Source organism: Bombina bombina, chromosome 5, assembly GCF_027579735.1.
Source record: "Bombina bombina isolate aBomBom1 chromosome 5, aBomBom1.pri, whole genome shotgun sequence".
Lineage (NCBI taxonomy): Eukaryota > Metazoa > Chordata > Amphibia > Anura > Bombinatoridae > Bombina > Bombina bombina.
Window position 1 is genome coordinate 836,373,541 of NC_069503.1, and position 22,899 is coordinate 836,396,439.

A 22,899-nucleotide genomic window follows, 5' to 3' on the forward strand; every position below is an offset into this window, starting at 1 on the left:
CCTAATTAATTCACCTTTAGGTATTCCCCTGACAACATGTCTGGGGTGACAAGAATTGTATTGGAGGATAGTGTTACCTGCTGTAGGTTTTCTGAATGTGATTGTATCTACACTGTGTTCTAATTCATCAGCTGAAATGGTTAAGTCCAAAAAAATAATGCTTTTCTCATTCTGTTCACTTGTGAAACTTATACCACAATCATTGTGGTTAAGATATTCACAGAATTTGCCAGCCTCCTCTTCATTCCCATCGAATACAAAGAAGAGGTCATCAATATAGCGATGAAAGTGGACAACTCGATCTCTAAATGGATTTCTATCTTCATAGATATGGGACAGCTCCCACCAACCCATGAAAAGGTTGGCATACCCATAGTTGTCCCACGTCTCTGGAGGTAGAACTCAGACTGGAACTTGAAAAAATTATGTGTCAACAGAAATTCTATTGCTCTAAACAAGAAAAAATTAGTTACTGGCTCAAAATCAGTTTAAAAATCTAAAAAATATTCAATTACTGTCATTCCTTTAACACAGGGGTGGGCAGACTTTTGTAATGCAAGGGCTACCTCTTATTTTATTCCAAGTAACGTGATCACCTAACAAAAAAAAACACCAGTCGCTGGCTGAAAATTGTATTTTTGCCTCAAACAGGACCTGCTGGCTAAAAATTGTATTGTTGCCACAAATAATACAGCTTTAAAAATCAGCCGCGTTCTTTAATAATAAATACAGCCATGCTTTTTACTTACTGCGAGAGCTCTCTCTTTACGTCACACTGGGATGGTCAAGCAACCTTATCTGTGTACCGTGCCTGCGTATGAATAAGTAGTCTCACAATCAAGACGGCTCAAGTCTAGGGCTAGCGGAGTAGTCAAGCCTGGAACACATGGGAAACCCACAGCCCAGGTACAAAGATGACAATGAACTATTCTCAGCCAATCATAGACAGACTCATTCTACAAAGTAATTTTATTGGCTGGACACCATGTCAGGTTAATTAGAGGGCAGGTCCTGAAGGCTGGTCTCCATCTGTCTTCTACTAGCTGAAGACTACTGCAAATAGTTGGGACAGTGACAGCGGCAGAACCTGCAGGCTCTGTACCGCCTTACACAGCAACCAGAGACTGGTATAGCAGCAACAGCACTGACCTGCACAATTTGGTGACAACAAATTCTGGGGACAGAAAACTGCAGAAACTAGCACAAAGTATAGCTAATATTAGTCTGTCAGAGAAAGTATCAGAGAGCAGCATCAAAGCCTGGTACAGAGTAAGTTAAAGAACCTGAAGGGCAGTAACAGGCCCTGGGAAAAAACAACAACACCAGACCATTCACCCAGCAGAGCCTGGTGACAAGTAACGGAGGACAGAACTAGAAAGTAGCAGCAGAATTTCAGACAGAGCAGGACCTGGTACTTCGCTTTCAAATCATTGAGAGGGTTAATACACCAAGAAGAGGGGGTGATAAGGAGAATACACTAAGTAGACGTGAAACATTTTGGATAAATGAATTGTGCACTTTATGGCTGAGAGGCTTGAATAGAGAATGTAACTGGACTGCCTTTTGGTAATTCAACAAAATAAGAATGATATTAAAAGTCTCTTTTTACATAGATATTGTACTGATCAAATTATATGTGTACATATGTGTGCCCATATACACGCATAAATATGAGACTTTGTGTCTCTGGGTGTATGTGTGTGCATACAGTGTTGAATATCCAATACTGACCAAGACGCAAGTGTGTCAGTCTACTGATTTAATATGCAATAAATTAAGACAGCATAAAATTAATGTAATAGGCAAAATAGAAATATTCTGTTTATTGGTAGATTGACACATTTGATATATGTTTTTTAATTCGATGTATTGTGGTTATTATATCAAATGAATAATTGAATTTTCAATGCATTTTAAATTTTATTTAATGGAATATATTTATTTTTTGTCACCTATATATTGATAAATTGATTCACAGTTATTATTTTTATATATGTTAATTTTTTCTCATATGTTAAATATATGTCTGTTTGACAGTATGATGATTGCTCACTAGGTGGCGATATATTCAGTCATCAAAATGCACTTTAATACATGTTTGGATGTTATATTGTTGCTGTTCACTAGATGGCAACAGTGTACAATTTTTAATCACAATATTTGGCGCCATTATGGCTATTTAAATATTTGTTCACTCATTTATGGACAAGCTTGAGAAAGGGCTGATTGTGAGCCTGAAACGTTGCTTTGCTTTGTTTGTATCCCTGTTTGCACAATAAAAGGTTTTTGCACCAGCTGGTTAATTTAGGGGTGTTAGGTTGGGGCTTAGTAATTTAATTATTTGCGTTTTGGGGGTTTGGCGGATTAGGGGTTAATAGTTTTATTAGGTTTATTGCGTTGTGGGTTAATGGCGGATTAGGGGTTAATAGTTTTATTAGGTTTATTACAATGTGGGTTAATGGTGGATTAGGGGTTAATACATTTATTAGCTTTATTGCGATGTGGGTTAATGGCGTATTAGGGGTTAATACATTTATTAGGTTTATTGCGATGTGGGTTAATGATTAGAAATTAATATATTTTATAAGGTAGTTTGCGATGTTGGGGTTGGCGGATTTAGGGGTTAATACATTTATTATTAGTTCCGATATGGGGGTGATGGCGGATATAGGGGTTTTGACGTGTCGGGTTTATTTTTGGGAGGTGTGTTAGACTTTTACGGGAGATTTAACATGTTTTGCTTTTCTTAGGCGCCGGCAGTTTCTAACATGCCGTAAGTCACTGGCGACTCCAGAAATTTGTATTTAAGCACATTTCTGGACATCCCTAGTTTATGTGACATACGGCACTTTATGAACTGCTGGTGCCGTATATGTGATTCCCCGATGTGCAAGCGGAAATTACGGGCGACACAGGTTTCAGTAGTTACGCTGAAGCCTGCGCAGCATATGTTATCTCGCCCAATGAAACAGGTTTTTTAACACTTACGAAAATTTCAATTGATTTATGTGGCTAAATAGACTGCACATGCTTAGAAAGCAATAACAGTGAACAGCTTATGTTGATAGATTAAAAACGGTTATATAAGGAAATACTGAACAGTTCATTAAATATGTTTATGTTGCAGAAGAATATGTGTTAAAAAATGGATATCCTGCTTATACCACATCATGCGCCTGGCTAGGATATTCAGATGAGCAACTACAAAAGGTATAGACTCCTTATATTCTACCATTGCTGTGATGTATTTGAAAAGCAAAATACTAAGAATGATTTTATCAACTCTGTATTTTAATGACTATGTGCCTTCAGTCATATACTGCATCAAACACACTGAGATGCTTTTGATAGTACCCTTGGACCTATCAACTTTAGTTTCACACTGTCTTTGTTAGAATATGCATTTTGTATAGAAACATTTTTTACAGTATGCTTGTAATAACAATAATGGTTCTACTAAAAGCTATTGCAGCTTTAGTGATAACTTTTACTGTGTACTAGTGCTTTTAAACACTGTGCCTTTTCAGAAAGCATTTCCCAGAGATTATACAGGATGGGAGGCTGAATCAGGGAGATCCAGGGGCAGAACTTGACAGGGAGTGGGCATTACTAGACAGGGAATTTGCAGATTTGGGCATAGCTAAGTCTTTTTAAAGATCTTTCTATAAGGAAGGTTTACAGGTTGAAGGTTGGGTAGACAAAAGTTGTGGGTTAATTGGTCATGTGGATTGCAGTTGCAGCAGTGAGACAAGTCAGGCAAAGACTCATTTTGCCAGGATAAAGAGGGACTTTTAGAGGATAGTGGGTAAGCCACTCTAAATAGATAGGTTTAAAGCTATACACGGTTAGAAATTGATTGATTGAGTCGGGAAAACAGTTCCAGAAATAGTATGTGAGAACACTTGAAGGCAAGAGAGGGAAGTAGTAAATATAGGAACAGAAAAAAGGTAGGATAGAGATTGATAGAAGGTGTCAATCTGCAAATAAAGTGAGGATGTGTGTGCGTGGTTGTTGATAACATCATAGGTTAGAGTAAATATTTTAAACTGTATTCTAAACCATATTAGGAGTCAGTGTAGGGACTGGCAGAGCAGGACAGCTTTTGTGGATCATCAAATTAGCTGAAGCATCCATAATATATTGGAGGACGGAGAGGAGGGAAAGGCCACGTAGGAGTAGGTTGCAGTAGTCAACAGTGAGAAAAGAGTGAGTTAATTAACAATGTAGTGTTTTGGGTAATGAAAGGGCATATTCTAGAGATATCACATAGGTGTGCACATAAAAATTTGGTAGGCACTTTTATACATAGTTTAAATGAGAGTTAAGAATCAAGTATGACTAAGACGGCGAAGGCCCTTTAGGCTGTATTCCTCATGAGCTTTACATTTAATATTATTTAATAACGTTTGAAAATTGTATTCATTCTTTCTGGGGGGTTTTCATTTCTGAATTTTAGCCGACCACTGAATATATTATACATAGGGAGCTTGTAGGTGGACAGTGCACATGAAATATATTTTGTGCAAGAAAGTGTTAAGTTAAAGCTGTTACTTTTGACTTTGAAACTAAAAGGAAGTGAATGTTTCTGCAATGTTTGTCTGTGGGATAGAAGTTAAACAGCTGAGAAGCAAAATTCCCACAACTCTATTGAGGGGTATGTCCTGCAAGAAAAAAAAAAAAACCCCCAGAAACAACTGAAGCAGATATTAAAATGCCCTTTGATTCCAAAAAGGTAATTGGAAATTAAATAACCAACAGCAGAAATGTCTATAGCATTGGCCCTATCCTATCCAGTACTTACCAAGTTAGACCCCCCAGGGGGCATGGACACAAATATACCAGGCCCCTTTTACCTTTAAGAAGACTACATGATATCTACTTCCTCATACCTAGTCCTGTCCATCATTAGATAAAGGACATGGGAGGGAATCTGTTGGAATCTTACTTCTATCCACTGTGGGTATAGACAAATTTGGGACAAATCTGAGATTTTAAGCCACCATTTTAACTGTTAATTCAGAGAGTTTAGAAATTATGACTTCTCATTTTAGAAGATAATGAATTAAAGGGACAGTATACACCAATTTTCATATAATTGCATGTAACAGACACTACTATAACAAAGAATATACACCGAAAATTATATAAAAATCCAATATAAAACTTCTTTAGAAGCCCCCAGTTTAGCACTGTTGATGAGGTTAGGCTGGGACACCCAGTAAAAGGGGCTGGAAAATCAGGATGAGCAGGCACTACCCCATCCCCCCTTCCCTGCATATGAAAAGACCCATTAGATAAACAGGATCACACTTGAATCTGTAGACATCAGTATACATAAAAAAACTTTGGAGTTTGGTTAGGAATCTAAAAATCAGCATAATGTTTTTTAAAATAAGCAAAACTATACATTGTTACAAAAACACTCCCAGATGGGCCATATAAATGGATTATCTACAAAACATCTATGCAAAGAAAAATCTAGTGTACAATGTGCCTTTAACTCAAAGGATTTCTGTTGAGAAAGATGCATCATACTTTTTTTAGTGTCGGAAAGGGCTCCCAAAGCTAACTTGGAGAATCTGCAAAACTTGCTGTGTGTGTGAAGAATAACCTCCTGTTCTGAGTTTGCAACTAGAAGCATGTCATCTAAATAATGAAGTATATTAATTCCTTGTTTGTGAATAGCTGCTACTAAGGGAACAAACACTTTACGAATGTCCTTGGAGCTGTTGATATTCCAATCAGAAAAGCACGGAATTGAAAAGTGACAGTTACCCACTGAAAATCTCAAGAATAGCATATGAGATGCAGCAACTAGAATGTGAAAAGGGTGCCATCTTTTAGGTCTATGGACACTAAGAAAGCTCTTTTAGGAACAACATTATAGATTCAGAGCCCTTAAATCCAGCACTGTCCTCTGAGAACCATTTTTCTTCCTTATTAGGAGTAGATGAGAATAAAGTCCATGAGGTTGGAAATTTACTGAATTACCTGCAAGTGAAGAAGCTAAGTGATATACTATAAAAGTGTCATCTTTTTCAACTTTGCCTTTGGTATTGAGGACTTGACAAATTGGTACGGAGGGAACTTGCCATTAAATTGCAAACAATATCCTTGATTGAGAGTATTCAGGACCCATCGGTCTGAAATAGTTCTTGCCCAAACTTTCTTGGTCTGGGCTAACTTTGCTCCTACAGGAACTGTTTGGGAAGAGACACCATCTTTGTGATTTGACAGACTGCATAGGGGTAGATTTTTCCTAACCTCTTTCTTTTGCAGCTGAGAATGGCCTCCAAAACTGGATGCAAAGGGACTCTTTGGAAGATGAAGAAGATCTAGAGGACTGCAACTGAGACCTTTGTTAATAGTAAAAATCCAGTGTTCTCTTAGCCTTAGACAAGACAATTAAATATGTGAAATGAGCATGCATGGAAATGTTATCATTTAAAAAAGTTGATAAAAGAAAAACAAGATTTACCAGAAGATGCTAAATGGATTTTCAAGAGGTTAAAGGGGCATGAGACCCCTTATTTATGATTCAGATTCTAATTTACTTCTATTATCAAATTTGCTTCATTCCCTTGGTATACTTTGTTGAAGGATCAGCAGTGCTCTACTGGGAGCTAACTGAACACATTGGGTAAACCAATGGGAGGAGGCATATATATATATATATATATATATATATACATACAGCAACCAATCAGCAGCTAGCTCCCAGTAGTGCATTGCTGCGCCTGAGCCTAGATGTGCTTTACAACAAAGGATACTAAAAGAACAAAGTATGTTTGATAATAAAAGTAAATTAGAAAGTTGTTTAAAATTGTATGCTGTATCTGAATCCTGAAAGAAAAATGTCGGGTTTTGCTTCCCTTTAAGGCTTTTGAAAGAGAAAAGCCCAAACATGATGCTTGAATAGTGTTTTCTGGATGCAAAATCTTTTGATTTCTAAGTTTTCTGATAGATTTGAATGGCCTTGAATTTGAAAACCTCACAAAAACCTATCCAAAATACTATGCATAGCCCTTTCAATGGATTGTACTATACCCCATAATGGCACAAAGCAATATATTTTCCTATTTGCGATCGTCGGGCTAGAGCTACTGAAATCCTTGCGTAAAGGATTAGGGCGAGAAAACAGGTTGCACCAAATAGAACATAATACATTAAAATAAAGTGTTCACTCATATATACAATATCTAATAACAATTATTTATCTAAATATTTAAAAAAAGTTATAAAGTATATGGTATTTCACAAGATATTTAAATAGAAAGGGCTATAATGTATATATACATACATATACATGTCTAAATATGTGTGTATGTATGTATATATACATATGTATATATGTGTACACATGTGTATTTATGTTTTTATGTATATACATACATTTATACAAATATAAACACATATATACATATACAAATAAGAGATAGGTGTCAGCGCTAAAATATATAACAGATGACTAGATATTAAATAAAACTTTTGAAGAAAGGATACCAAAAACCAATTTTGTGGTTCTTAGAGCAAAACTAGCTATTAGGCCCCTAGAATGCTGCTATCTAGAAGATAGACTGAACCTTTAAAGTCACTGGAATAAAGGAAGTCTATATAAAGTTAATATGCAAAAAGGTGGTTATAGACAGCGCACTCAAGGGGGGAGATGGTATTGCCAAAAACCAGAGGATTATAGCAAGATGATAGAAAAAAGACAAAACAACATCATAGTGTAAAACTGTCAATATTTTGATGTAAAGATGTGAGGTATATTGTGTTCACCGGATTCAACCTCATCAATATGAGGTATGTAATAAGCACGGATAGGATGTATAATCCTCACTGTGGTAGAGTAGCATCTACTATTATACAAACGTGAGTAGAGTAAAGTTAAAAAAAAACACTTTATTTTCACTGGTTAAAAGTAACTGTTTAAAATTCCATTCAGAGAAGTCTAATTGGACAATATCCTAGTCTTAAAAGACTCCGTAAAATAATATTCAGAAAAAAGTAATGTCAGCTTCCAAAATAGTCAATAAATGTTCAGTTGGTGCAAAAAGAGACAAAACAATCATCTTAGCTGCATACTGATCGATATGTATACTCATCTGCTATGCAGAGTCCTGTGCTTCAGTCTCTCTTATAGCAAGTAGAAACTCCAAATGTTCAGTTGTGGAGAAATGAAGAGAACAGCTCCGATATAGAGTCCTGTGATTCAGTGTCTCTTATTGTGGTGGAAACTTGAAGTATTCCGTAGTGGAGGAATGAAGAAAACAGCTGCCAGTATAGGTCTCTGAATTCCAAGACCGCGAGACCGGATGTGACATTACACGCTGTATACACCATTAGTCGCGTATAACATTTGTTAACACCTGCAAAGTTAAAGTCAGCTTTAGAGAAGCAATGTACTACTGGGAGCTAGCTGAATAAAGGCATTTGTGTGTAGCCACCAATCACCAGTCATCTCCCAGTAGTTAACTGGTGTTCCAGAGCCTACCTGTGTATGCTTTCCAACAAAGGATACCAAGAGAGTTAAATAATTTTAATAATATAAGTAAATTGAAAAGTCTCTTAAAATTGCAAACTCTGAATCATTAAGGTTTCATTTTGTTTGAATGTCCCTAATAATTTAACCAATTAGGATCCTTAAAATAATTAAATAAAACATTTGGAAACTAGATCATACCTGGACTGAAAGGGATCCTTTTCTAAAAAGGTGTACGTTTTAGTTAATTTAAACAATCTACATATAGATAAACCTGGTTCTGGTCATATTAATTTTTTATTGGTATGTTCATTTCTTAAATTTATCTCCAGGGCCACTGGCATTAGCATAACCTCAAACAACATGACAACTCAAAGTCACCAATGCTGTTCAACAGTAAAGATATGCAAACAAAACATTAGATAATGCTTTTTCAAGACTAGTGGATTAGAATTTGTGGATTAATAAATTGTAATCTGTGACCGACAGGCATTTTCAGTTTCAGTTGTACTAATTATAACTTTCATATTTTAGTTATGTACAGATGCACTTAAAGACGGTTGGACAAGGTGAGCAAGCTGAAAATAACAGGACACTGTTCACAACATATTTCTGTCATCCATATGGAAAATGCCACATCTAAACATTCCTTTACTTTTCTTAAACTAATATAGCTGATGATCATTGGCTGATTAGCCCTTTCTATTAAAGGAACAGAAAGCACTCTGAGATTGTAATTTAAAATGTTTAATTTTGCACAGTAAAACAACTTTGTGATGTAGTTATATTATATATTTTGCCCCCGTTTTCTGTCATTTAAGTCTGAAAATTGTGTATTTTTCAGTCCTTAAAACTAAAAGAACACATTGCAGACTTCACAAACCTAGGTGGAGCTTAACCAATTATAACAACTTACAAACAAGATTTGTTCTAATGTAATCTAATTTGTAATCCACAGTCATATTATCTGAAAAGTCCTTTATCCTATTTTGTCTACTGTTGCCAATTAAAGATATGTTTAATTGAGCTCCTGCACAGATTAAGCAATCACTATGTAGAATGTAGCAGAGTTTGGCTTCTGACGTCTTTTGCACTTCATCCTCTTGTGAGAAATAGAAAAAACAACATTTTATAGAACTAAATAAGTGTTTTTTTCTGGGCAAAATTAAAACTCAAACTGAATGTTTATGTCCAATGAATTTAACTGTTTGTGTTGTATATTTGATTGTTTCAGATTCAAAGTAAAAGTTGGGGCTGATAAAGAAGATGACAAGCGAAGATGTAAACTCATGAGACAGATGATTGGGCCTGAAAACAAGCTGGTAAATATAAAAATCAGTCTTAGAAACATATTTTCAATATTGGGAAGCTGGATCTTTTAAATACACCAGAGTATGTAATTTGTTTTATGTAAGTTATTTATAACACAGATATGTTATAAAGATGAATGTTAAACTGTCACAGGTTAAAGAAACAAGTTTAGGTTACCAAAAACTGAAATATAATGGACACTATAAAAAAAGGACCTTTTTATGGAAACAAATTACAGCTGCTCTGCAGCAATGGAACTAAATTAGGCCTTGAAAGTTGATGCTTATAATTCCTACAGGTTTGTATTACTTGCAATCTGTGCTGCTACAACCTCTTTAGCATTATTTGGTGTCAGTGAGTACAGTTTCCTACACTATCAAAAGACACTTGGAGGAAACGCGGACAGGACAAAGTCTTGCTGACCCAAAGCCATAATAGATTCAGTCATTCAGAAGACAGGTTTCTGAGAGTCAACAGCTTGCATGATAGGCTGTTCATAGGACAACAGCTTCAAGCACATCTTAACACTGGTTAAAGAAGTCTCACTTTTAAGTGTGGAGAGAAGACTTTGAGCTGCAGGTTGGACAGGCTGAGTGTCAGTAAGAGAGCTGTTGTTAAGATGGCACAATAAGAAATAGAGGCTTGTCACAGCCACGAAGCACCGCTTCGTGGCTGTGACAAGATTAAATATTAAATATTTGGTTCATCATGCAAGGTTTTAATATGGATTTGAGAAGGCAATAGAATAGTTACTCATTGTGTGACACAGCTGTATAACATCAGGGAGAAAGCATCATGGTCTGGGGCTCTTTTGTTGGATCCAGAGTCAGCAACTTGCACAGAGTGGCACCCTGAACTAAAAAGATTGCCACAGAATTTTACAGCGCTGTGCAATACCTTGTAACCATGACCAGCACATTCTCTAGACTTGAATCCTATCAAGCTGGTTTGGTATTAACTGGACAGAAGGGTGAAAACAAGGCAACATTCAGGTATAACATTTATTGGAACTTATGCTACAGTGTTGAAAAGAACGTTCTGAACAATTTTTGATTTCCATTGTAGAAAGAATGCCACAAGTGCATTTGGCTATTATATCTGCAAAATATGGCTACTTTGAAGAGTCAAAAATGTAACATAATGATTTCATGATTGCTTTTTATCTCAAAATGATTATTTGTTCTATGCTATGTACACTGAGACATTAAGCTGCCTTAATTTCAATAAATAACTGAAATAAATGCAGGGATAGATAGATAGATAGATAGATAGATAGATAGATAGATAGATATTATTTTAATTTGAATTCCAGCTACCTTAGAGACTGAATTCCTAAGCCTATTTTCTGGTGCTGCAAATATGTTGTTTGATATGCTCAGTTAAGCCTTTATTCCCCTTGTGGTTAAATCTAAAAATATCTTTTAGGGGTACTTGAATCCGGACTTTGTAGTTGTTGTGATTCTGGCTTCACCTCAGCTCTGTTCCTGACTGTCTGGCACCAGAGTGATACCTATCTATAAATGTTGTTTTTTTAAAAATCGTTTTGATGTGTCCCATTTTTATTATTTTTCTCACCAAGAATAGTCCTTTCATAACTTATCTGCTGCCCTCCCTTTCTTAACCGCCACTAACCCTCTTCTCACATTACCCTCCCATATCTCTTACACACTGTCTACAATCATACTCCATTCTCCTCATACTCCTCACAATATCATACTCCTCACAATCTCATTCTCCTCATACTACTCACAATCTCATTCTCCTCATACTCCTCACAATCTCATTCTCCTCATACTCCTCACAATCTCATTCTCCTCATACTCCTCATAATCTCATACTCCTCACAATCCCATTCTCCTCATACTCCTCACAATCTCATTCTCCTCATACTCCTCACAATCTCATTCTCCTTATACTCCTCACAATATCATACTCCTCACAATCTCATTCTCCTTATACTCCTCACAATCTCATTCTCATCATACTCCTCACAATCTCATTCTCCTTATACTCCTCACAATATCATACTCCTCACAATCTCATTCTCCTTATACTCCTCACAATCTCATTCTCCTCATACTCCTTACAATCTCATTCTCCTTATACTCCTCACAATCACATTCTCCTCATACTCCTCTCTTCTATCCAATTCCTAATAGCCCTCTCTTTCATCCCCATCTCTCTCCTACTCTCATTTACTATCTATCACCCTCCTCTCAATCCCCTTCTCACTCATGTTCTCTTACTATGTTTCTTCCATCATCAACCCCCACACCATTACTCATTTATCTTTTAACTCCTTTCTCTTGTCATGTTTGCATCCGTTCATCGCCGTGTCGCCGCGGCTCCCGGAACTTCTCTGTGTGTCTGACGTCATGTTGCTTAGCAACATGACGCTTTCTCAACACACCCCTCTGATGACGATTATGCTCCTGCCCTTTAAACAACGGCGGGAGATCTGAATCTGGGCCCGTTTGTTTGCTACCCTTTGGATTGTGAGTACCGTATCTTTCTGATCTTTTGTGTACCGATTTCTGCCTGCCTGACCAAGCCTCTTGCCTAATCCCTACTTGCTGATATTTGGATATAGACTTCTGCCTGCCTGACCTTGCCTGTAGCTTTTACCCTTTTGCTGATACTTGGATGCCGACTTCTGCTTGCCTGACCTTGTCTTTTGCCTATACCTTTTGCTGATATTTGGATGCCGACTTCTGCCTGCCTGACCTTGCTTTTGCCTTTACCTTTAAACCTTATCCTTGATAAACAAAACCTGCTTAAAGGGACATTCTACTTTTACAAGCTGCAAAAGAGAACTTTGCCTTTCTGTTTGTTATAAACCTGCTTAAAGGGACATTTTACTTTTACAAGCTGCACAAGAGAACTTTGCCTTTCTGTTTGTTATAAACCTGCTTAAAGGGACATTTTACTTTTACAAGCTGCAAAAGAGAACTTTGCCTTTCTGTTTGTTATACACCTGCTTAAAAGGGACATTTACTTTTACAAGCTGCAAAAGAGAACTTTACCTTTCTGTTTGTTATACACCTGCTTAAAAGGAACTTTTACTTTTACAAGCTGCAAAAGAGAACTTTTCCTTTGTTTTACAAGCCTGTTAAAGAAGACCTATTTCAGAAGCTTCAAGTAAGAGCATTTCCTTTTTGTTCTTTTTTCTACTTAAAGGGACGTTTTATCCTTTGTGGCTTTCCTGCATTCTGGAACAATATTCATTTTTGTTTTCTTCTAATCTGCTTCCTGAGTGGGTCACGTCCTGGATATTTCTCAGTGTGCTAGCGTGTGCTTTTCAATTCACGCTAGCAGTTGGGTTACATCCCGGATTGATTCCAGAGCGGCTGACATTACAAACGGGCCACTAAAATGGACCCCACTGAATTATCTATGGCCGTGGCTCACCAGGGACAGCTCTTGGGTTCTCATGCCACTCACTTGCAGTCTCTGGACACTAAACTTGATCAAATTACTGCTCTATTACAAAATTTGGTTGCTACAGCACCTCCCAATCCTAATCCCAATCCAAATCCGATTGAGGCATTACCTCCTCCGATTCCTAACAATCAGTCTCAGGTACAACTAAGTCCCAGGATACCTCTTCCGGATAAATATGATGGGAATCCTGAAGAATGTAGAGGCTTTCTGAATCAATGCCGTCTTCATTTCCGAAATAGCCCTACTCTCTTTGCTACTGCCTCTTCTAGAATCACATTTCTTATTTCCTTAATGAAAGGAAAAGCCTTGGCTTGGGTATCACCTTTGCTAGAAAAGAATGATCCTATACTGTTGGATGTTGATACATTTTTATCTACATTCTCAAACGTATTCGATAAACCTGGAAGGTCATCCGCTGCTGAAGCTACTCTCCTGGATTTACGTCAAGGAAATCAACCAGTCTCTCAATATGCTATTGAGTTCCGCACCCTTGCCTCTGAAACCACTTGGAATCAGGGAGCACTCAGAGCCGCTTTCCGTAAAGGACTTTCTGAGCGTCTCAAGGATGAATTGGTGTATCGTGAACTTCCAGAGTCCTTAGAAGCCTTAATAAATCTCTGTATCAGTCTCGACGCCAGGTTTCGTGAACGCCAACAAGAAAAGGATAGAACACAGAGGACTTCAACTCGAACTCCTTTTCGTTTGGCTCCTCGTTTTTCTAATCCAGTCACTCCAGCCTCTCCTACTACTGATCAGGCTGAACCCATGGAAGTAGGAAGTATAAAATTAACTGAGACTGAACGCTTGAGAAGACGGACTCTTGGCTTATGTCTGTACTGTGGCCTTAAAGGGCATTTATTAAGGGATTGTCCTACTAGGCCAGTAAAAGCCAGGGCTTAACTCTAGTCCAGGGAACTGAGTTAAGCCAAAATAGTGGTCATTCCCTATACAAGAAACTCTTTGTTCCAGTAACTCTTCTAATTGGACATAAGAAGATCTATACCCAAGCTCTAATTGATTCTGGTGCTGGAGGTGTGTTCATTGACTCTACATTTGTTTCTACTCATTCTATACCCTTACTAAAGAAGGAGTATTCCATTTCAGTCTCTACGGTCAGTGGAGATCCTTTGGGTTCTGGATACATTCAGTTTTCTACTCAACCCTTACTCTTCACCGTAGGAATACGTCATTCCGAGACAATTTGTTTCGATGTCATTCCCACTCCACAATTTCCCATTATCTTGGGATTACCCTGGCTCCAGATTCACAATCCCATTTTTTCTTGGACTTTCGGTGAACTCATTTCCTGGGGATCTACATGCCAGACTAAATGTCTTCAAAAGATTACTAAGTTACCACTCACTATTGCTCTCACAGTTGAAACTCCGGAATCCTTACCTATGCATTACCATGACTTTGTGGATGTTTTCTCCAAAAAAGAAGCTGAACGTCTTCCTCCTCATCGCCCTTTTGATTGTCCCATTGATCTCCTTCCTGGGGCTGCCTATCCTCGTGGCAAGACATATCCACTTTCTAAACCAGAAAACATGGCTCTGGAAGAATATATAAAAGACAATCTGGCTAGAGGATTTATTCGACCCTCTTCTTCCCCCGTAGGGGCTGGTTTCTTTTTTGTGGGAAAAAAGGATGGCGGATTAAGACCCTGTATTGATTATCGTGGATTGAATCAGATTACCATCAAGAACAGTTATCCTCTGCCCCTTATTCCTGAACTTTTTACTTATCTTCAGGGAGCCACCATTTTCACCAAACTCGACCTACGTGGTGCATACAACTTGATCCGTATACGCGAAGGAGATGAGTGGAAGACTGCCTTTAACACTCGATTTGGGCATTATGAATATTTGGTCATGCCCTTCGGGCTATGCAATGCTCCGGCGGTTTTCCAGCATTTTGTAAACGAGATCTTTCGTGATTTTTTGAATATTTTTGTTATCATATACCTGGACGACATCTTAATTTTTTCTCAGAACCATCAAGATCATGTGCATCACGTCAAGAAAGTACTTCAACGTCTAAGAGAATTCCATCTGTTTGCTAAACTGGAGAAATGTTCCTTCCATCAAAAATCCATACCCTTTCTGGGTTATGTAATATCGGCATCTGGATTCGAAATGGACCCTACTAAACTTTCTGCCATATTGGATTGGCCTAGACCTGATTCTTTGAAGGCTTTACAACGTTTCCTAGGCTTCGCCAATTATTACAGAAAGTTCATCAAGAATTTTGCTACTATTACTTCTCCTCTTACTTCTCTCACTAGAAAAGGACAAAACTGTAAAGTATGGCCGTCTGAGGCTATAGAAGCTTTTGAATCTCTCAAAGAAGCTTTTTCCTCAGCTCCTATCCTTCGTCATCCAAATCCTGAGTTTCAATTTATTCTGGAGGTAGATGCTTCCTCTGTTGCTGCTGGAGCTGTTCTGTCTCAACGAATACCAGAGACTGGAAGGATTCATCCTGTTGCTTTTTTCTCTAAAAAATTCACTCCTTCCGAATTTAACTATGACGTAGGGAATAAAGAGTTGCTTGCCATCAAAATGGCATTGGATGAATGGAGACATTGGCTGGAAGGTACTTCTTTGCCATTTACTATACTTACTGATCATAAGAACCTTCTGTATCTCCAAACAGCCAAACGATTAAATTCCAGGCAAGCACGCTGGTCATTATTCTTCTCTCGGTTTCACTATAATTTGTCTTACATACCTGGTTCAAAAAATATTAAAGCAGACGCACTTTCCAGACAATTTCAAGATACCCCAGTTCCTGAGTCTGGTACCATTCTTCAACCTCATGAAGTCATTGCCCAGTTAACAACTTCTTGGTTACAAGAATTACAGTCCGCTCAAAAGCATCTTCCTTTGTCCTGTAAACCTCCCGATGGTTTACTCTTTGTTCCTGAACGCCTTCGTTCCAAGATTTTATTTTGGGCTCATGATAGTCCCCTTTCTGGACATCCTGGCATCAGTATTACCACTCGAAACCTCAAACAACATGTCTGGTGGCCTACACTCTCTCAAGATGTGAAGGATTACGTCTCAGTATGCACACAATGTGCCATGAACAAAACTCCACGCCAACTTCCTTCAGGATTACTCCAACCATTGCCTATACCTCACCAGCCTTGGACTCATGTATCCATGGACTTTATTACTGATCTTCCCTTGTCCACTGGGAACAATACTATCTGGGTGGTGGTCGACAGGTTCACTAAGACGGCTCATTTTGTACCCTTGCCAGGATTACCATCTGCCAAAAGACTCTCTGAACTTTTTATTCTACATATTGTAAGAATCCATGGATTTCCTCTAGATATTGTGTCAGATAGAGGGGTACAATTCGTTTCACGATTTTGGAGGTCACTTTGTAAACATTTTGGTACTACTATATCTCTCTCTACTTCTCACCACCCACAATCGAATGGTCAGACTGAAAGAGTAAACCAGTGTCTTGAAACATATCTTAGACATTATGTGGATCATTATCACTCTAACTGGACTTCTTACCTTCCTTTGGCTGAATTGGCTCATAATGCCCGGTACAATTCCTCCCTTCAGACTTCTCCTTTTCATGCAGCTTACGGATATCAGCCTAGGACATTCCCTTTGCATACTTCCTCCACAGTGAATCCTGCTTCTGATCTTACAGCCCGAAGATTAACTCGACATTGGCAGAAGATACATCGTATTCTTTCTGTAACTTCTAGACGTTACAAGTTCTTTTCAGATCTTCGACGGAAGAAGGCTCCCAAATATCGCCCTGGTGATAAAGTTTGGATTTCCTCTCGATTTCTTCGCCTGAAACAACCTTCTAACAAATTGGGACCACGATATGTGGGTCCTTTCCGAATACTGGGTCAGGTGTGTTCCACTGCTTATCGGGTAGCTTTACCCAAGTCTCTCAAAGTCCATCCGGTGTTCCATGTTTCTCTTTTAAAACCTGTGATGATTAACAGGTATTCTAAGCCTTTTTCTAAACCTCCACCGTTATTGGTGCATGGACATCCTGAGTTTGAAATCAGCCATATTCTAGATTCCAAGTTGCGGGGCAAGAAATTGTATTATCTCATTCATTGGAAGGGTTATCCAGTCACGGAACGTTCCTGGGAACCTGCTCATCAAGTAAATGCTCCTGTTTTGGTCAAGACCTTCCACAAGACTCATCCTGATAGACCTGGTCCTGTCCCCCGGAGGGGTCCTTGAGGAGGGGGGTGCTGTCATGTTTGCATCCGTTCATCGCCGTGTCGCCGCGGCTCCCGGAACTTCTCTGTGTGTCTGACGTCATGTTGCTTAGCAACATGACGCTTTCTCAACACACCCCTCTGATGACGATTACGCTCCTGCCCTTTAAACAACGGCGGGAGATCTGAATCTGGGCCCGTTTGTTTGCTACCCTTTGGATTGTGAGTACCGTATCTTTCTGATCTTTTGTGTACCGATTTCTGCCTGCCTGACCAAGCCTCTTGCCTAATCCCTACTTGCTGATATTTGGATATAGACTTCTGCCTGCCTGACCTTGCCTGTAGCTTTTACCCTTTTGCTGATACTTGGATGCCGACTTCTGCTTGCCTGACCTTGTCTTTTGCCTATACCTTTTGCTGATATTTGGATGCCGACTTCTGCCTGCCTGACCTTGCTTTTGCCTTTACCTTTAAACCTTATCTTTGATAAACAAAACCTGCTTAAAGGGACATTCTACTTTTACAAGCTGCAAAAGAGAACTTTGCCTTTCTGTTTGTTATAAACCTGCTTAAAGGGACATTTTACTTTTACAAGCTGCACAAGAGAACTTTGCCTTTCTGTTTGTTATAAACCTGCTTAAAGGGACATTTTACTTTTACAAGCTGCAAAAGAGAACTTTGCCTTTCTGTTTGTTATACACCTGCTTAAAAGGGACATTTACTTTTACAAGCTGCAAAAGAGAACTTTACCTTTCTGTTTGTTATACACCTGCTTAAAAGGAACTTTTACTTTTACAAGCTGCAAAAGAGAACTTTTCCTTTGTTTTACAAGCCTGTTAAAGAAGACCTATTTCAGAAGCTTCAAGTAAGAGCATTTCCTTTTTGTTCTTTTTTCTACTTAAAGGGACGTTTTATCCTTTGTGGCTTTCCTGCATTCTGGAACAATATTCATTTTTGTTTTCTTCTAATCTGCTTCCTGAGTGGGTCACGTCCTGGATATTTCTCAGTGTGCTAGCGTGTGCTTTTCAATTCACGCTAGCAGTTGGGTTACATCCCGGATTGATTCCAGAGCGGCTGACATCTCTTTTCATATTTTCCTGCACTCTCTACTCTAACAATATATATTAAACGTCTACATGTGTGCATGTGTAATACATAGTAACATAGTAAATGAGGTGGAAAAAGACCATTAAGTTCAACCTATACAAATCTAATATACTTACAAAAAGCTCCAGTTGAGCTTAAATTAATCCCACTAAAAAGTGACCCATTTAATACAAGCAATCATATCCATGTATTTTGTTTCTAGCCAGAAATGTATCTAAACCATTTTAAATGTATCTAGGGTATTTGCATTCACAACCTCCTTTAGTAATAAGTTCCACAATTGTATTGCTCTTACAGTGAAAAAACATTTCTGTTGCATAAGATTAAATCTCCTTTCCTCCACCCTTAAATTGTGACCTTTTGTCACAAACAATTTTCTTGGAAAAAACAGAGCTTCTGCCATCTGCCTTGATCAGAGCCGCCACTAGAAATTTTGGGGCCCCTGACTTAACCATTGATCAGGCCCCCCCCCCCCCCATTTGACATGTGCAATTTTTGACCAAGTGACTAAAACGTATATGCACTTTATTCTTAAGTGTCTATTTAAACTTGGAAATGTTGTAAAGGTAGTAACATACAGACACACTCATACACTGAAACACACACACACACACTCACACATAAGGATTCACATATAGACATTCTAGCAGACATGCAAAGAAACACACTCAGCACTTGTTTACATTGACCTGACAACCCTTGATTATATTTATATAAAGTAATCATGTCACCTCTCAAGCGCCTTTCTTCTAGAGAAAACAGACCCAGTTTGGCTAGCCTGTCCTCATAGCTTAAATTCTTCATTCCCCTTATTAGCTTTGTGGCCCTTCTCTGAACTTTTTTCTATTACTGCAATATCTTTTTTTGAAATCGGTCCCCAGAACTGCACTCCATACTCAAGGTGAAGTCTTACCAGGGATTTATATAGTGACAGAATTATGCTTTCCTCCCTTGAATCAATGCCTCTTTTAATACATGCTAGTATCTTATTAGCCTTTGTAGTCGCTGCCCTGCCTTGGTACACCCATCTTTAGCTTGTTATGTATAACTACTCCCAAATCCCTTTCCTTCTATGTTTGGCTAAGTCTTGTCCCATTTAAATAATACATTGCCTGCTTATTTTTACTTTCAAAATATAGAACCTTGCATTTTCCGGTATTAAATCTCATTTTCCATTTCCTGCCCATACTTTGTACTTTGATCCCTTTGTAACGAAAGTTGATCCTGCTCTGACCTAATGACATTACTTAACTTAGTATCATCTGCAAAAATAGAGATGTTGCTATTTAATCCTTGCTCCAAGTCATTAATAAAAATATTAAAAAGAACAGGGCCCAATACTGATCCCTGGGGGACTCCACTGATTACCTTTATCCAATCTGAGTATGATCCAATCACTACTATTCATTGCTCCCTATCTTTTACCCAGTTATTTATCCATGAGCTAACATTTTCAGCTATTCCCAGTCCCTTAATTTTGTGCAATAATTTTTCATGTGGCACTGTATCAAACGCCTTTGCAAAATCTAAGTACATCACATCAACTGACTCCCCTTTATCTATATTTTTACTTACTTCCTCATAGAATCTAATTAGATTAGTTTGACATGATCTATTTATCATAAAACCATGCTGATTTGAACTCATAATCTTGTTTATAAGAATATACTCATCAATATAATCCCTTATAATCCCTTCAAAAATCTTCCCCACTATTGATGTCAGACTAACTGGTCTATAGCTTCCTAGATCATCCCTGCTTCCCTTTTTGAACAGTGGCACCACATTAGGTTTACACCAACCATGGGGTACTATGCCTGAGGATAATGAGTCTTGAAAAATTAATAGTAGAGATTTGCCTATAACAGTGCTAAATTCCCGTAACACCCTTGGGTGTATTCCATCTGGGCCGGAGTTTTATTTACCTTAATATTATCCAGTTTTTCCGGATATCCTCTAGACATAGCCCAGTTAATGGTATGGGCTGGAATGTTCTAGTTTCCTCTCTTGTGTATATTGAAGAAAATAACTGGTTTAGTACCTCAGCCTTCTCCCTGTCACTGTTAATCATGCTACCTTCCATGCATTTTAATGTACCTATATTGTCCTTCTTAGATTTTTTTGCTATTTATGTACTTAAAGAACTTTTTAGGGTTAGACTTAATAATAATTTATTTATGTTGGTAAATATGTGTAAGAGAAATACTGTATATTCTAAAAAATAAAACACTTTTGTTGTTAGATCTAGCCTGCTTGTCTCTCTAAGTTAATAAAAAGCCTGCAAAAAGTCCATTAGCTACATATTCATTCATTTATCCATTTGTAAGCCATTATCAACGAACTAGCCATATGGTGCATGTAAGCAAGGAGATTTCACTAAATCAACCAATGGCTGTTCTAATGGATTGGAATACACTAGAAACCAAATGAAAACATTGTCTGTCTGAGCTTTATAAGTTGTTTTTAAATGGTAGTCTCTAACTGATTGGAATGGGTAACATAATTTTAATTCATATTTCATTTTCAGATGCTTGATGCAAATCAGAGGTGGGATGTGCATGAAGCTATTGATTGGGTCTCAACTTTAGCTGAATTTAAACCTGTATGGATTGAGGAGCCTACATCACCAGATGATATCCTTGGCCATGCAACTATTTCAAAGGTAAAATAACTATATTAACTGACATTTTGCGTTCACAATTGTCTTTATGATTTCTGTTCAGTTAAAGGGACAGTCTAGGGACAGGGACAGTCTAGGCCAAAATAAACTTTCATGATTCAGATAGAGCATGTAATTTTAAACAATTTTCCAATTTACTTTTATCACCAATTTTGCTTTGTTCTCTTGGTATTCTTAGCTGAAAGCTTAACCTTGGAGGTTCATATGCTAATTTCTTAGACCTTGAAGTCCACCTCTTTCAGATTGCATTTTAACAGTTTATCACCACTAGAGGGTGTTAGTTCACGTATTTCATATAGATAACAATGTGCTCGTGCACGAGAAGTTATCTGGGAGCAGGCACTGATTGGCTAGACTGCAAGTCTGTCAAAAGAACTGAAAAAAGGGGCAGTTTGCAGAGGCTTAGATACAAGATAATCACAGAGGTTAAAAGTATATTAATATAACTGTGTTGGTTATGCAAAACTGGGAAATGGGTAATAAAGGGATTATCTATCTTTTAAAAAAATAAAAAATTCTGGTGTAGACTGTCCCTTTAAATTGGTGCAAAAAATATCTTCCAGTCTGAGTTCTTCTTTTTAAGCAACATAAGCACCATATTCCAGATCATCCAGGATGACAGATTTATTTACTGAATCCAGGAAAAGTACTATGTGACAATTATTCGTTAATACAAAGTAGCACCAATAATTTATTTGCTTAAAATATAAAATTTAAAGCAAAAAAACATAAAATCTGCTTTTTATTGACAACCAGCTTATTGTAGCTAACATCTTTGTAAAAACAAAAGCTCATTGATAATGGAGTCATAGCAATTCACGCAAAAAAACATTCAAATATTCTGAAAATGTCAAGCAATTTGGAACTTCAAAAACACTTTAATATATATACATAAACCTTAGAAACATATGACGAAAAGTTAGTTTTATTTTCCAAAATGTATTGTGGCTTCAATAAAGTCAATTATCACGACTAATAAAAGTTGTTCCTGTAATGAATATCTTGTTGAAAAAACTTGCTGCAACTTTGTCACTTACAAATCATGGAATTGATAAAGATTTGAACCTGCCCCTTGTTAGATCAGTAAGTGGCGAATTTAGCTCCACTGAAATCAAAAGAGTCGCTTCTATCTCGCAACAGTCAACATCTTGCCACTGTCAAGGAAACTGGCATCACAAAATACATTTGCAACCTTACAAAATAAATGAATAAATATTGAAAAAAAGAAAAAGAAATAAAAACAAGACAAACTTTGTCAGCTTTGAAATAGTGAGACACAACTGTAAGATTAGATACTACACAAGGGCAATCGTGTACACTAAGTTGAAGTTTAGGTGAAAATTCAGACCATGAGGCCCATTTATCAAGCTCCGAATGGAGCTTGAGGGCCCGTGTTTCTGGCGAGTCTTCAGACTTGCCAGAAACAGCAGTTATGAAGTGCGATCGGTTTATTGACACCGCCTACTGGTGATTGGTGATTGGCCGTGAATCTGCCAGGTGGCGGCGTTTTACCAGCAGCTCACAAGAGCTGCTGGTGCAATGCTGAATACGGAGAGCGTATTGCTCTCCGCATTTAGCGATGTCTGTCAGACCTGATCCTGATCAGGTCCGAAAGACATTTGATAAATATGCCTCCATGCCTTAAAGAGACAGTCTAGTCCAAAATAAACTTTC

General features: G+C 37.8%; 1 protein-coding gene across 2 annotated transcripts in view; it reads left to right on the forward strand.

Moving 5' to 3' along the window:
- Nucleotides 1-22,899, forward strand: part of LOC128660879 (mitochondrial enolase superfamily member 1) — a 177,115-nt gene that overhangs the window by 116,721 nt on the left and 37,495 nt on the right. For both annotated transcript variants that reach the window (XM_053714961.1, XM_053714962.1), the window contains 4 exons: nt 3,128-3,210; nt 9,020-9,054; nt 9,720-9,807; nt 21,073-21,207. In XM_053714961.1, coding sequence (XP_053570936.1) covers nt 3,128-3,210; nt 9,020-9,054; nt 9,720-9,807; nt 21,073-21,207 — 341 coding nt within the window. The remainder of the gene's footprint in view (nt 1-3,127; nt 3,211-9,019; nt 9,055-9,719; nt 9,808-21,072; nt 21,208-22,899) is intronic.